Below are 13686 nucleotides of genomic sequence, written 5' to 3' on the forward strand. Positions count from 1 at the left end.
TGCCTCTGGGATGCTAATTTAGTCCAAGGGTTAGGGTAAGGGTTTGGCTAACCCAGTACAGTGTACAGTGATTCAATCTGAGTAGTCATGAGCTAGAAGGTCTACAAACACCCTATCCTCACATTTAAGCTGAGGCCAAAATTCAAGCGCTGGAGTACTCAAACAGAAGGACTGCAGGTGGTTGCCTGTAATTAATCAGGTAAATACAAGTTGATGGTCTTAATGGGCTGACCTTTGCATTTCCTCAATATGTTACATACACATGCTGCTTGATTCAGAGCACAAAATTGAGCGAAATTAGCGAGATTGTGAGGTCCATTCGCCAGCTGCACAGACACTCCCTCCCTTCCCCGTCAGAGTGAAACTGTGCGCTCACGACGTGCAGTGGGATAAGTAAACGTTTCAAGTGTTATACAAGCTCACTCATTTTTGTACAGTCAAAGAACAGCTTTATCAGTAAATCACTTATTTTTATCACCTGAAAATAAACTACCTTTGGAGGCTAAATACCAACCACAGAGGTGCCACACTTACCAGACCAGAAACACACCCGCGTAAGCTTCATTTTATTCTTCATTAAGCCTCAGCACTCATTTCAAAGATATATTTTTGTACCACTGGGAAGCACGCGTTATTTGCTGCTATTAAGCTACTTTCATCCACTATTAATCACGACCACAAACAGCAGTTACGTCTTTACTCCAGCAAACGGCGCCAAATTCCACACAAGCCGCTGGCGTGCAAGCCGATGTGCTGCGTTCAGGCACAATGCGACAAATATACAGATTTTTGTTAATAAAATACCTATTTAGCATTCGCTAGTTTTACTAGATCAATGTGTTGTGGCTAATATTTTATAAGGTTCGGGGGTTCCCAGCTTAAAGTGTTCCTGGATAAGTAGTCAGAGGTCTTTCAGGAAAGTGTACTTGGTGGTGATTCATGTTTCATGGCTGTGAATGTTTGGTCAACGGCGCAAAAAAAATAGAAATTGAAAATTCAGGCTTGGACAAGTTCAAGTGTAGTGACTCGTCGACAAAAATGTCGTGCAAAAGCTCAAAAGCGTCAAGGACAACCTTTCATTGTTGCTGCATTGCTAGCTCAGTATTTGGAGTATTTACAGTAGCCCCTAAACGTCGCATACAAAAAGTTGTCTTCTTCCGTGTTTACCTGTAAGTGGAAGGGCGTAAGTGGGTGTTAGCCAAAGGAAGGAAAATTGTGCAAACAAATTCGTGAATTTGCTTCATTGAGGTGGTTAGAGTAAATTAGTGTTTAAAGAGAACTGAAGATGAGCCGAAGGAGTTAAGAAATTTAATAAAGTTTAGGCACTTAAAAGTTTTTCCTGTTAAAGTTGTGTACTCGTAGTTCGACGATGGGGTGTTGCGGGAGCACAGAGGTAAGTTAAGCTAAACCTAAGGGCGCTATGGCCGCTTTTAGTTTGAAAAGCCGAACAGCAAAGCTCGTTTACAGCTCGTGCGCAGCGTTAACGTCACTCTTTGAGCAGCAGAAGCAGCTCTTTGTTTTTGTTACTTCGTCTGGTACCAACGAAGTCGCTAGTTTGCAGATTTTTGGGAGGGCAGTGAGGCAGGTACTTCTGGGCGCTCTCCACAGAAACGGAGTTTAAGGATAACTGTTATTTATGCCTTGGCAGAGTAAACGTGAATGGAAACCGCTGGAGGAGCACAGCTGCACGGATATCCCATGGCTCATCATATTTACACTCTTTTGCATTGGCATGGTAAGTCTTTAGGTGAATGAGAGCATAGGCGTGTGGCTGATTCTGCTGATATTTTAGCCACACGCCAATGCTACCTTTGAGAAAGTTGTGATATCTCCTTGTTTTTTTTAATCTAAAACTATTTTATGAGGTGTTGATCACACTTCGCGGTCCTTTATGGAGCCTGCTGTGTAGCTGTGTAATTGTTCTTCTCCAATACTTAACAGGTCAGCAGCAACTCATCTAAAAGCAACATCAGTAAGAAACTTAATGAGTGCAGGGTTCATTGGAGGTCTTCTGCATTTAACGACGGAGTCCCTTCTTTGTTGTGCTGGCCAGTTAGTGAGTTAGACAGAAGTGAAGTTGCTGCCTTTCATCAAATAGCTGCTAACCTTTGCAGTAACAGCACTGCTGTATATCCAGTTTGGCAAAAAACAGTTTTTGCGAGCTTGAGATTCAGTGGTACAATGATGGCTTTTGAGGCTGAGGTTTGTGGTGTTGTTGAACTGTGCCGTAAGAGGGATTTTTAACAATTAATAAACACTCACTGGCATAAATTTTGTGGCTATGTTGGTCAGATTTTGTATTCTTCAATAAAAAACATAAAGTTTTGCCATCATTAGCATTTATTACAGATTAGATTAGTTTTATTTAATGTGGGCGTACCATTAATAAATTCTATACTAATCTTATGATGATATCATCTTTGATCCGTGTCACCTGCAGGCATGTATTTGTGGCTATCCTATTGCCACCGGAGGTGCCGCCAGACTTGTTTTCGGATATGACAGCTATGGCAATACCTGTGGTAAGAATAACACCAAAATTGAGGGAGTTCCTCTTAGTGGCCGGGACATGACGGAAAACAAGTGAGTCTGATTGGTTACATATGACTTTGCATGCGGCATAGGTGTAGAGTGTTTTTACACTGTACTCATCATTTTCAGCTATGCAGACCCTTTGTTGCAACAGTCTAGTTCTTAAGCTCTTTGCATTCCTTGATGAATAGTGTAATTTATTAGCATACCTTCTTTTTGTATAATTTGCCCAAAGAAAGTCTTAGTTAATGAGATTTTTTTAAAATCACCATTTGTCTTTGAAGTCTTTGATTATATTTTGTGTTTTGGGGTGTAGCTTTCCATCAGCATGCAGCCTGTGGGCCACATTTTACTGAAACAATGGGTCATGCTTTATTGATGGGCTGATTGCCCATGAAAGCTTTGAATAAAAGGCGTTTCTGCTACAAAGAAGGATCTGTCTGACAGGGTAGCAAATGTCACCATCTTTCATTTTCTCACCAGACAGAGAACTCCCAACTGGCATAGTAATAACCAAACATGATATACAGATGAGGACAAAATTACTAGCCTGCCTCAAGACTTTCCAAGTCCCTGTTTTTTAAACAGACCAAGGGATTTTCAACATAGCGTTTCTAAACATACTAGTTTTATTTAGAATGCATTAATGATCTGTATTTGCACAAAATAACAGAGTTATGCCAGGAAAAACCCCAAAATGACCACGGTGAATATTTAGTCCTCCATCTATTTATTGACGTATAGAACAAACTATTGCTGTGCAATGATGTGCTTTAACTTTATAAAGTGCAAACTTGTAAAATCAAGTTCTAAGAGAAAATCATGATTTATGCACAGTACACAACCTAACCAAGGATTTGAGCTGGCACTTGAGAAAATATGCTAAAAACAAATAAAATCAATTTAGACTGTAGAAGAAGAATTGATACTAAAGGAGCAGGAGATGGATATACGAAGTTTTCACAGTTTTTCCAAGTGTAAAGAACTGGAGTGAAAAGGATCATCAAGAAATTGAGAGAGAGCCACACAGTACTGAACAAACCTGGCAAAGGTAAGAAAACAAAAGCTTTCAAAGACTCTGGAAGGAAAACCAATGAGAGCTGTGTCTAAAGACCCCAGAACAACTGCCAAGACACTGAATGACTTGGCCAAGTTGGGAATTGTAGCCTCAAAGAAGACAATCTCCAGAACTCTGGCCTGCAAGGCTGCAGACCAAGAAAAATGTCTGCAGAAGAGACGCCTTTAAGCCAGATTGAAGCACATTAAAGACAAACCGGTGAAAGATTATGCATACTAGAAGTGGGTCCTTTGGTCAGATGAGATGAAACTAGAGCTCTTTGGTTATAAAAACTCTGCTTATGTTTGGAGAAAGGAGGAAGAGTCATTAAACCCAAATGCTGTGGGATGCTTTCAGTGCGTCTGGAATGGGACTCTCATCAAACTGGAATGAGTCACGAGGAAAGAAGGATATGTGAAGATTTTGAAAGAAAACCCCAAGTGTTAAACTGCAAAACTGGGTCTGGTTTGTTGCTATGTCTTTCAGCACAACAACAACCCAAAACGTACATTGCTCCTGATGAAGAACTACCTCCAGACAAAAGTGAAAGTTATGGACTAGCTGTACAAAGCTCTGACTTTAATCCCATTCCAAATCAGTGGAATGAACTGAAGTCCTACCTCCATCAAATCTGGAGGGATTGAAAGATTTGCCAAAGAAGAATGGGCTGGGATTGCTCAGGAGACTTGTGAGAGTGTTGAAAACTATGACAAGCATCTGCAGGAAAGGACACACAACCGACTATTAGCATCTATTAGCATTTTGACTCTTAGTTACTTTCTTATTTAGTTAGTTTCATTTTTGTGAAATAATTGTGTTTCTATGTGTAAAGCAAAATAATTTAAACATCTAAAATAAAAGTAGGATGTTCAAAAAAGTAGTTTAAAAATTACTTGCTCTGTTCAACAGCTCATGGGAAATGTTTTAAAAAGGAAAATTTCATAGTGGGGCTAATATTTCTGTCCTCATCTTAACAGATAGGGTGATATTTTTTTTGTCGTTTTGAAGTAAAGGGCAGGAAGTATTTGGTATCAGATGGGCAATAAATCAAATTTTTCTTCCTTTTTTAGGTTTGTTTTCTTTCTCGATCCTTGCAACATTGACTTAATAAACAGGAAGATCAAGTCCATTGCTTTGTGTGTTTCCAAGTGTCCATCTACTGAGCTGACGACATACTCTGATTTAAAGCAGTTTGCGTTGAATAATGGTGAGAAAATTCAGAAGTGCAAGTATTTTACAGAAAAGATTGCTCACCAACATCCTTATAATTGTATGTTGAAGCATTTTGCCAAGTTGGACATGTGATATATTTTTTTCTTTCTGTTAGGTTCGAATCTCTGCTCCTATGATCTTACTCCTACAAGATACACAAGCTATTCATCAGAAAAATCAACCAAGTGTCCAAAGCTGCCTGTTCCACCAAGGTTATCTATCTATATAGATATATAGATATATAGTTCTTTCATTAGTTTTAAATTAATTAATTCTCCTGTACTCTTATTAGCTTAAATACATTCCAGGACCAACAGAAAAATGGTTTTCCACAATCTATCATTTATTTCTTGGAGACCTAGTCACTAGAAATGAATAAAAATCTGTGTTCTGTGTCTTTTTGCTCTTTGCAGTAAATCTGTCCTGCTTTTCCGGCGCTGTATTCCTACGGATATCAGCTGCTACACTCAGTTCGCCAAAGCTTTTATGACATTTGTCAGCGACAACACTGTGTTGCAGCGTGTCATCTCTGGGGTGATGGCCAGCAAAGAGATCATCATAGGACTTTGCATTCTGGCTTTAGGTATAACTCCAGCTTGCAGTATGAGATTTGCTTTTATGATTTCTGCTGCCCCTCTTGCACAGCTCGAATTTCTCACGAGGATTCAGTATGAAGGAAACCATTGGAAGGGAAGCTATTTTTGTCCTGAAAAAACAGGAAATGTTTGAGCGGTTACAGTCGTCGTATCCACTCAAGTTCTGCCCGCAAGCTTTAATTTAAGGTCTGCTTTAACTCATCCCCATGAGACAGAGCTGATCTCATGTCAGCTTCAGACGTCTTTCATCTCAGTTATTTGATCTGCCTCGTTCTGGGGTTTTGGTTTTCAGTGCAACAGGACAGACTTTTTCATGTGATTCAGATTCAGAGCGACTTTCTCTACAATAATAATGATAACAATAATAATAATAATGATTCCTGACAAATATCCCTCAAATAGTTTTATAACAGTTGGATAAATATTTGAAACTTAGAGATTAAAAAAAACAACAGATACAGAAGGAAAAACAGTGGTTTGCAATAGTATGTAGAGTGGATGTAGCCACATTGCTAAGGCTGTGAGTCTTAAGCCCAATTTCTTTATATTTTGCTTCCAGACCTCCTTGTATTTCTTTAAGTGATCTTGAGCAGTGGTTCTCCAGGCTTTCTGGAGGGTTTTTTTCAAAGCTTTTCTTTGGACATTGGCTGCTTTTTCCCACATTTTCACTCCAGCTCTTGTACCTGACCATTTTCAGTAATATTTTTATTTTGGTGAGCTGCTTAAAACGGACCTACAAATCATTCCAGTGCAAAAACAGCACCTAACTCAAGGGATTTCTAGTGTTGTGTCTACACATACAAAACCAATTTTCTAACTGTAGCTTTAAAACCACTGACCTTCTGATTTGTGGATGACCCTGTCTGTCCCATGAGCCACAGGTGCACCGATCAGCTTGTTGCAGAAATACGCAATTTGTTCCTGTTTCTTTAGTTGAATCAAAGAAAAATGCCAAATATAACAACGTCTGACAGATATAAAATAGTATAGAAAGAAAAGGGAGCAAAAAGCAGCCAACATTCAAAGGAACAGCTTTGAATATCCTCTAAGAACCCTGGAGAACTATTCACTTTTGCCTGTGATGCTCCTGATAACCGTGCCTCTGCTGTCTATCACAGTGCTCCTTATTCCTCTATAGCCAGTAGCTCATTCACGTTACTCTCCGAAACTTATGTTTATGTTGTTTTACATTTAGTTTAACTTTCAGTTTGGTTTGTGTTTTAAAATTATTAGTTTTCATTAGTTAGGTTAAATAGCTTTTTTAAAATTATGTCATGTCTTTTTTCAGAAGAGATAAAATACGAAATGTTTGTTTTTGTTCAACTTAATTTTCTCATGCTTGGTGTATGGTTTATAACATGGAGGGAAAAAATGTTTTTGATATGCCATGTGTCTGAACCATGACCAGCAATATCCCAAACAACTAAAAAAAAAGTTTCTTGTATTATAAAACTTAGTTATGCTGCAGATATTTAGGCATTTCTCTTGTTAACATTGTTTTCTGTACTCGCGTGACGTCGTCTGTTATTTCTCTGATGCAGTTCTCTCTTTGATCATGATGGTCGTCATTCGTTACATCTCCCAAGTGCTGGTGTGGATTCTCACAGTTCTGGTGATCATCGGCTCCACAGGTAACATCTTTTAATCCGACGCTCTGAGTCACAGCAGCAGAACATTATAGTTTATCTGCTTTTAAAAAAAGCAACATTTACGTGGGTGTGATCTTTTACAGGTGGGACGGGCGTTCTGTGGTGGTTCTACGTAGACCACAGAAAGGCTCTCAACAGTAACACCACATCAGTGTTTGGAAAAGAAGTGGCATCGGATAATGTTAAGGCTTTGCTTTTCTATGCCATTGGTTCTACTATTTTCACGGTATGTACACATACGTGGATGCTTTGCTATATACTTACAGTTTAAGAAATGCAGTGATTCAGAAGAATGAAATATATACATGTAACATTGTAACATGTTTCTGCTGGTATTAGAGAGAAAAAAATCATAATTATCATCAAACTGAACACCTCCACTGAACTTGTGAAACGCTTCAGGTTGTTCTCCTGCTGGTGATGTTCTTCATGAGGAAGCGTGTGGCTCTCACCATCTCCCTGTTCCATGTGGCGGGTAAGGTGTTCATCCATCTTCCCCTCCTGGTCCTGCAGCCTTTCTGGACTTTCCTTTGCCTCATACTCTTCTGGATCTACTGGATTGGTGTGCTTCTCTTCCTCGGGACAACAGGTTAGAAGAAAGGCCTATCGGAGACCACAGTTTTAGTTTATTTTTTATGTGTCTGTTTGTCATTATTGAGAATTCTTTGAGTTGCTGTTTGCTTCAGTTTGTGTATTGACATTGCAATGCACCAGTTTTTTTTCTAGCGTCAGATGAGTTCAAGCAAGCGGAATATTAATTGTCGCTTTGTGACATTTTGTCTTTGTTTTGTGGCATGACTGCACTCCCACATTCGGAGTCTTGTGCAAATCTCGTGATGTAGGAGAACGGACGAAGAAAGAACCACTTCTTCCTTCTCCTCATTCTCTTTTTCACAGCGGATTTTAAATAGTATTTAAATGAAAGGTCGGCACAAGAGCAGCAATTCAGTTGATTTCAGTTTGCACAATTTAAAAGTACACACACACAAGACAAACAACATACTGTGAAGGAGTAATAAAATAATCCAGTGGCTTTATCTGAACGTCTTTTGTACTCCTAGTAATGTCAAACTAGGAGTACAAAAGTTTTGTGAATGATCCTCAGTAAGTGTACATTAATAAAGGAGCATTAGTTGGTACACATGGGTTCATAGCTGTCCAGCAGAAATGAGACACATTTCTATGAATGATGTTTTAAAAGTGGTTACAAAGTATTTTAAATACTGTTTGTAACTTTTAAGTGGAATGTGTTTTTAATAAATCAGAGGGAAGCAGTTTTATAATTTAGGACTCCTAAATCTTCTAGAAACAAAATCTAGAAAATAGATCTCTGGAAGTAAGGAATATTAGGGAAAGAATGATGTGACACTTGACAAGCAAGTAAGAACGTAGCTGTGCGGTAAAATGGTGAAGTCTTGAATTGTTTATTTGTTTTATTTGGCAATTACCTAAATCATTGCCTATGTTTCCGTTGGGGATAATCCACCAATAGGCTCAAGCTCTTTTATCAAAATTAAATTCTTAATGCTAAAATCTAATTCCTGTGATTGTAATTGCAGCTGCTCAGTGGTTTTGTGTCTTTTACAGTAAAGTAGGCTGTTACATTCATGACATCACTGTGTGGCTTTCATTTCTGTTGTAGTTACTAGCATTTCATATGCATATCATTGAATCAAACCTGCATCTTATCAGATAAACTCCAGTGATTTGCTGGCAACCAAATGAATGAAAAAACTGCAACATTCATATTGAAGCAACTGAAAGTCATGCTGGGTTTTTCTTTTTGTTTTCCCCTCATAGGAACACCAGTAAAAAACAACTCAACAGGTGTGGTTGGGTATGAAATGCAAGGGCCTCTTCAGTTCCTGGTGTGGTATCACGTCGTGGGTCTCATCTGGATCAGTGAGTTCATCCTTGCCTTCCAGCAGATGACTATTGCTGGAGCTGTGGTCACCTACTATTTCACAAGGTACAAAAGAAGTAACAGACAGCACTTGGGGTTTAATCTCACCAGATGCTTAATGCTGCATTAGCTGATTGTAAGGTTCTTCTGTATTTGTTTAACTTAAGGAACAAGTCCCAGATGCCAGCAACTCCTATCATTTCCTCTATGGCACGTACTATCCGCTACCACCTGGGTACTTTGGCCAAAGGCTCCTTCATCATCACGCTTGTTAAGATCCCTCGTCTAATCCTGACATACATCCACAGTCAGCTCAAAGGAAAGGTGAGCTTTAAAAGTCATGTTTAAAGCTCTTAAATTATATTATAATACACATTCTAAAACTTTTCATCTTTGTACATGCATTGCATCTTGTTTTTGTCTGTTTTTTTAATAGGAAAATGCCTGTGCCCGTTGCATGGTAAAAGCCTGTGTCTGCTGTCTGTGGTGCCTTGAGAAGTGTTTAGCATACTTGAATCAAGTAAGAACTCAAATTTTAATGAACTGTATGTTGTGTGTAGATTATCCCAAGTATTTACAGTCTGCATTTCAATGTCAAATGATTTCAGAACGCTTACACAGCCACAGCCATCAACAGCACAAGTTTTTGCACCTCAGCTCGTGAAGCTTTCCTTATCCTGGTGGAGAACGCGCTCAGAGTAGCCGCCATTAACACTGTCGGCGACTTTGTCCTCTTCTTGGGAAAGGTACCAAATGTGTCAAATAACTAAGTTTGAAAGCTGACGTTATCAACACATGTCAACATGTCTGTGTTTTCATAACTTGTTTGCTCTGCCCCCACGTTGCCTAGACGTACATTTTTGGCCCACATTAATACTTGTTGAGGTGTGTTTTCTAACCAGCTGTGTGTCTTCATTCTCAGATTCTTATCGTCTCCTGCACAGCTTTTGCCGGCGTTCTGGCTCTGAACTACCAGAGGGACTACACGGTGTGGGTGCTGCCTCTTCTCATCGTCTGTGTCTTTGCCTTCCTGGTGGCCCATTGTTTCCTTTCTGTGTTTGAAAATGTGGTCGATGTCCTATTTCTGTGCTTTGCTGTGGACACAAAGTATAATGACGGCAGCCCTGGGCGAGAGTACTACATGGACAAGGCGTTAATGGTGAGATGAGGGATTGTCCTTTATCTGAGGTCCTTTTTTATTTTGTTTGAGAATATGAAGTAACAGAAGACTGGAGACATTCTGTGCTCATGTCAAAATAGGCAGGAGGTTAAGGTGTATAGTAAACCGTTGCAATTGTTCTGTCTCTCTAAAATAGACAGGTAGCCAATCATGCTTATATTCACACCTACGACCAATTTAGACCCACCAGTTACACCAACATGTTTGTCTTTGGACTGTGGGAGGAAGCTGGAGCGTCCAGAGAGAACCAAGGCATGGGGAGAACATGTAATCCACAAAATAACTTTCCTAAAAAAGAAAAAAAGAAGCTTTTAATGTCTCTTTGATTGATATTGGCAGTTCAGATACTGTTTACCCAAAACACTTAACAACCCCCGAAACAAAACTGGCCTTCTACTCCTGGACTCCATGGAAAGACATTTCTCCTGCCAATTAATCCCTCTAACCCTACACAGCGTTTTGTAAAAATTACTATATTGCTTTACTTGAATATGTGAATAAGATGAAAAACTTCTAATTACTAATATTGATTTTTTTTAGTCATTTTCTTTTAAATTTATAACTTTTTGGCTTTGAGTCTCAGTGTTTGCTCAAATGTTTTCTCATTTGCTTTTTAACCTTGCAAGAAGATTATTTTGAACTAAGAGTTAAATCATTTTTGTATAACTCTTTGTTTCCCTTTTCAGGAATTTGTTGAAAACAGTAAAAAAATGGGTTGGAAAAAGCCAGATGATGGAGATGGTCGAGAGATGAAGCCCATGGTGAGCTGAAAATTTGTTTACAATCCTGGAACAAAAGATCCAATAAGTATTTAAGCTAACCACTGCTGTAGGTTTGGGTTTTGCATGCCAGATGATGTAAAAGTGGAGTGTTTTTGTTTGCTTTTCTTGCAGGCACGTGGGACTTCAGCTTGATAATGTGTCAAACATCTAAAACCACATCTCCAGTTTTTAACTCAGAGGTTGCCAGCGTCACACTGCAGGGACATCCACTAGATAGGATAACAACTGACTTTGTACAGAAGTTTTACATAGTTTTGCAGAAGATGTTTCTTAATGTTTATTTTTCAAAAAGATTGTATGAAAATATTTAAAGTTTGCCTCTAATGTAACAGGTTTATTTGGGTTTATGTTTTTGTTATTAATAATAAGATGGCTTTTTCCCCTCACATATGTGGGTTTCCCTTGTGGAATTTTAAGTAATATGATGGTTTAACGTGTTTGATAAAAAACAGCTACCATTTGGATGTTTGAGTGTAGCTTTTTAAACTGGTGGCTAACTATGTTACAATGCATAAACTGTCCATGATGTTTGTGACTTATTAAATTTTATACCAAAACAACACAACAGAGTTTTATTTATCTATTTTATGTGTTTATTTATTTAGTTGTTTTTTGTTGACCACATCTGTACAACCACAGGACTAAATCAAATGTTGATCAGCTCTTCAGCCACAATCACTTGCAGGCAACCTTTGTGATTGTCAGCTTAATCAGTCAGTTCAAGTGAAGAGAAGTAACAAATGAAGATGATCAATTTTAAACATGTCCTTTAGAGGAAAGCTCATTTGTTGTGGTTGTAAATGAGTCTTATCAATAGATGGCATCATGGGAAACATTTAGGAAATAGCACTTAATAATGCTCATAGATATCGGGAGCTGTCACAGTAAGTCCAAATTCTGTACTATGGAATAGTTAGCGTCGATCCATGTTTAAAAATCATGTCAAACTATCACATTCATGTTCCCAAATCTTAAACACTCCTGGTGTTGGATGTTCATGTATAAGAATGTTCCAGATGGACAAAAAAAAGGTGACAAGTTCCTTCAAGTGTTAAATAAGTGATTTCTTATTTGTATTAATTTTATATTTGGGCTTTAAAAGAAAACACAATTTATACAGTTTTACTCATTTACCTTCTGTTGTCAACATTTGCAGTTCCAACAATTAAAGAGTATCCTATAAAACGGTAACGAACCGCTAACAAAGGGGTATATTTGGGCCAAACAATCAGCTGTAGTTTCTAACTTTCATCACCAGAGGGCAGCAAATTTCTTAAAATGATTGCATCTCAGTTGTGAATATAGTGTAAGATGCTACCATGACCCTCCTAATATAGGAAAATTACACTACTGAGAAAAAAATCCTTGAACTACCCCTTATTTTTTCATATTTTACAAGGAAAATGTAAATTAGGTGCAGCAGTTTATTGAAGCAATTATACAAATATACACAGAAATACAGTATATGAGGGGAAAATGGTTTGTACAGTTCTAAAAAAATTGAACGTCAGTATTTGTATGACTATTCTGTAACATAGCCTTTAACTCTCAGGCAAGCTTCTTGTCATTTCATCTCATGTCTTCAGGAATAGTTCTCCAGGTTACTTGAAGGATTCTTCTTAGGATGCTGCTCATGCTGCTTCAGTAGTTTTTAGATCCAGGCTGTGAGGAGGCAAGTTCATGAAAGATAGTGGTCCACTGTGAGCTTTTTTTTTTAACAGTGTGTTGGGGATTGTGGTGTTGAAAATGAAGCCATTGCCAATCCAGATGGTATTAAAGTGTGGATCAAACCCTGACTATCTTTTCTGTGTTCATAAATCAATGGATTTTGACAAAATCCCCAACACCCCTGGCTGAAATTCAAACCATGACAGAGCCTCCACCCGGTTTTACAGATAATACACACTCACTGTTTCACCTCTGTCCTGACTTTGTCTCTAGATCTGGATTGATCACTCCATAAGACTTGTGTAATTTGGCACACCTGAGTCTTTTTTCCTTGTTTTACTTCGTAAGATCAGCTTCTTGACAGCCATGCTTCCACTGAGACCAACCAAGCAGATGGATCAACTAAAGAGTCAGATACATCTGACCTGATACATCAGGTCCTGTGTCAGGTCTTTGCTGTCAGCCCCCACTTTCTTAAGGACATGACTTTCAGGCACTGTTCATCTGCTCTAGGTATTTGTTTTCAGGCCTGCTGCTTCTTTGGCCTCCACTTGTCCAGTTTCCTCATTTTTTTTTGACGACACTGCGTACCATACAGAGATATGACACGTTTTCATCACTGGTTGATACCTTGTGTTAGGGCACCTTGTTTGCTTGAATGATTTATTGGTCAGTGTTAGGTGTCCTCAGATCCACTTAGAGAAAAAAATATTAATATTTTGATTTCTCATAACCTGATAAAATATTTAGTAACTTTAAATTAAACATATTTAATTTGTTACTAATCTGTAACTAATCATGTGTCACTATTTATAGTATTTTGTGTTATAAGTTATGCATGTCTACATGTTCATGTATCAAAATGTAGTTTAAAATGAGTAGCCAATTAGATTTTTTTTACCTCAGATTTTTAACTTTGCAGGTAAATTATGACACTTTGTTTGTTAGAAATATTTGTGATCACCATGGAAGCAGACTATCCTGCCATAAATCTGCTTATTAGTCTCCTCGGTCTATTGATGTATAGATTACATCTCCTCCAATTGAGTGCTGAACAGCCAAGAATCAAACCACTAAGCAGTTAGAAGTTATTGATGGGAAAGCTCT

At 38.3% G+C, this 13686-nt stretch overlaps 1 protein-coding gene across 1 annotated transcript; it reads left to right on the forward strand.

Moving 5' to 3' along the window:
• The first annotated feature begins 1147 nt into the window (after positions 1 to 1147).
• slc44a1a (solute carrier family 44 member 1a) lies at positions 1148 to 11476 on the forward strand. The gene is made up of 16 exons (XM_085161656.1): positions 1148 to 1393; positions 1649 to 1735; positions 2441 to 2583; positions 4660 to 4796; positions 4917 to 5013; positions 5215 to 5384; positions 6939 to 7028; positions 7130 to 7272; positions 7449 to 7635; positions 8847 to 9015; positions 9117 to 9273; positions 9386 to 9469; positions 9558 to 9695; positions 9872 to 10108; positions 10816 to 10890; positions 11023 to 11476. The coding sequence occupies exons 1-16, from the start codon at positions 1370 to 1372 to the stop codon at positions 11041 to 11043; spliced, it is 1959 nt and encodes a 652-aa protein (XP_085017782.1). The 5' UTR covers positions 1148 to 1369; the 3' UTR covers positions 11044 to 11476.
• Positions 11477 to 13686: the final 2210 nt, after the last annotated feature.

The sequence above is a fragment of the Neolamprologus multifasciatus genome, chromosome 6, assembly GCF_963576455.1.
Source record: "Neolamprologus multifasciatus chromosome 6, fNeoMul1.2, whole genome shotgun sequence".
Lineage (NCBI taxonomy): Eukaryota > Metazoa > Chordata > Actinopteri > Cichliformes > Cichlidae > Neolamprologus > Neolamprologus multifasciatus.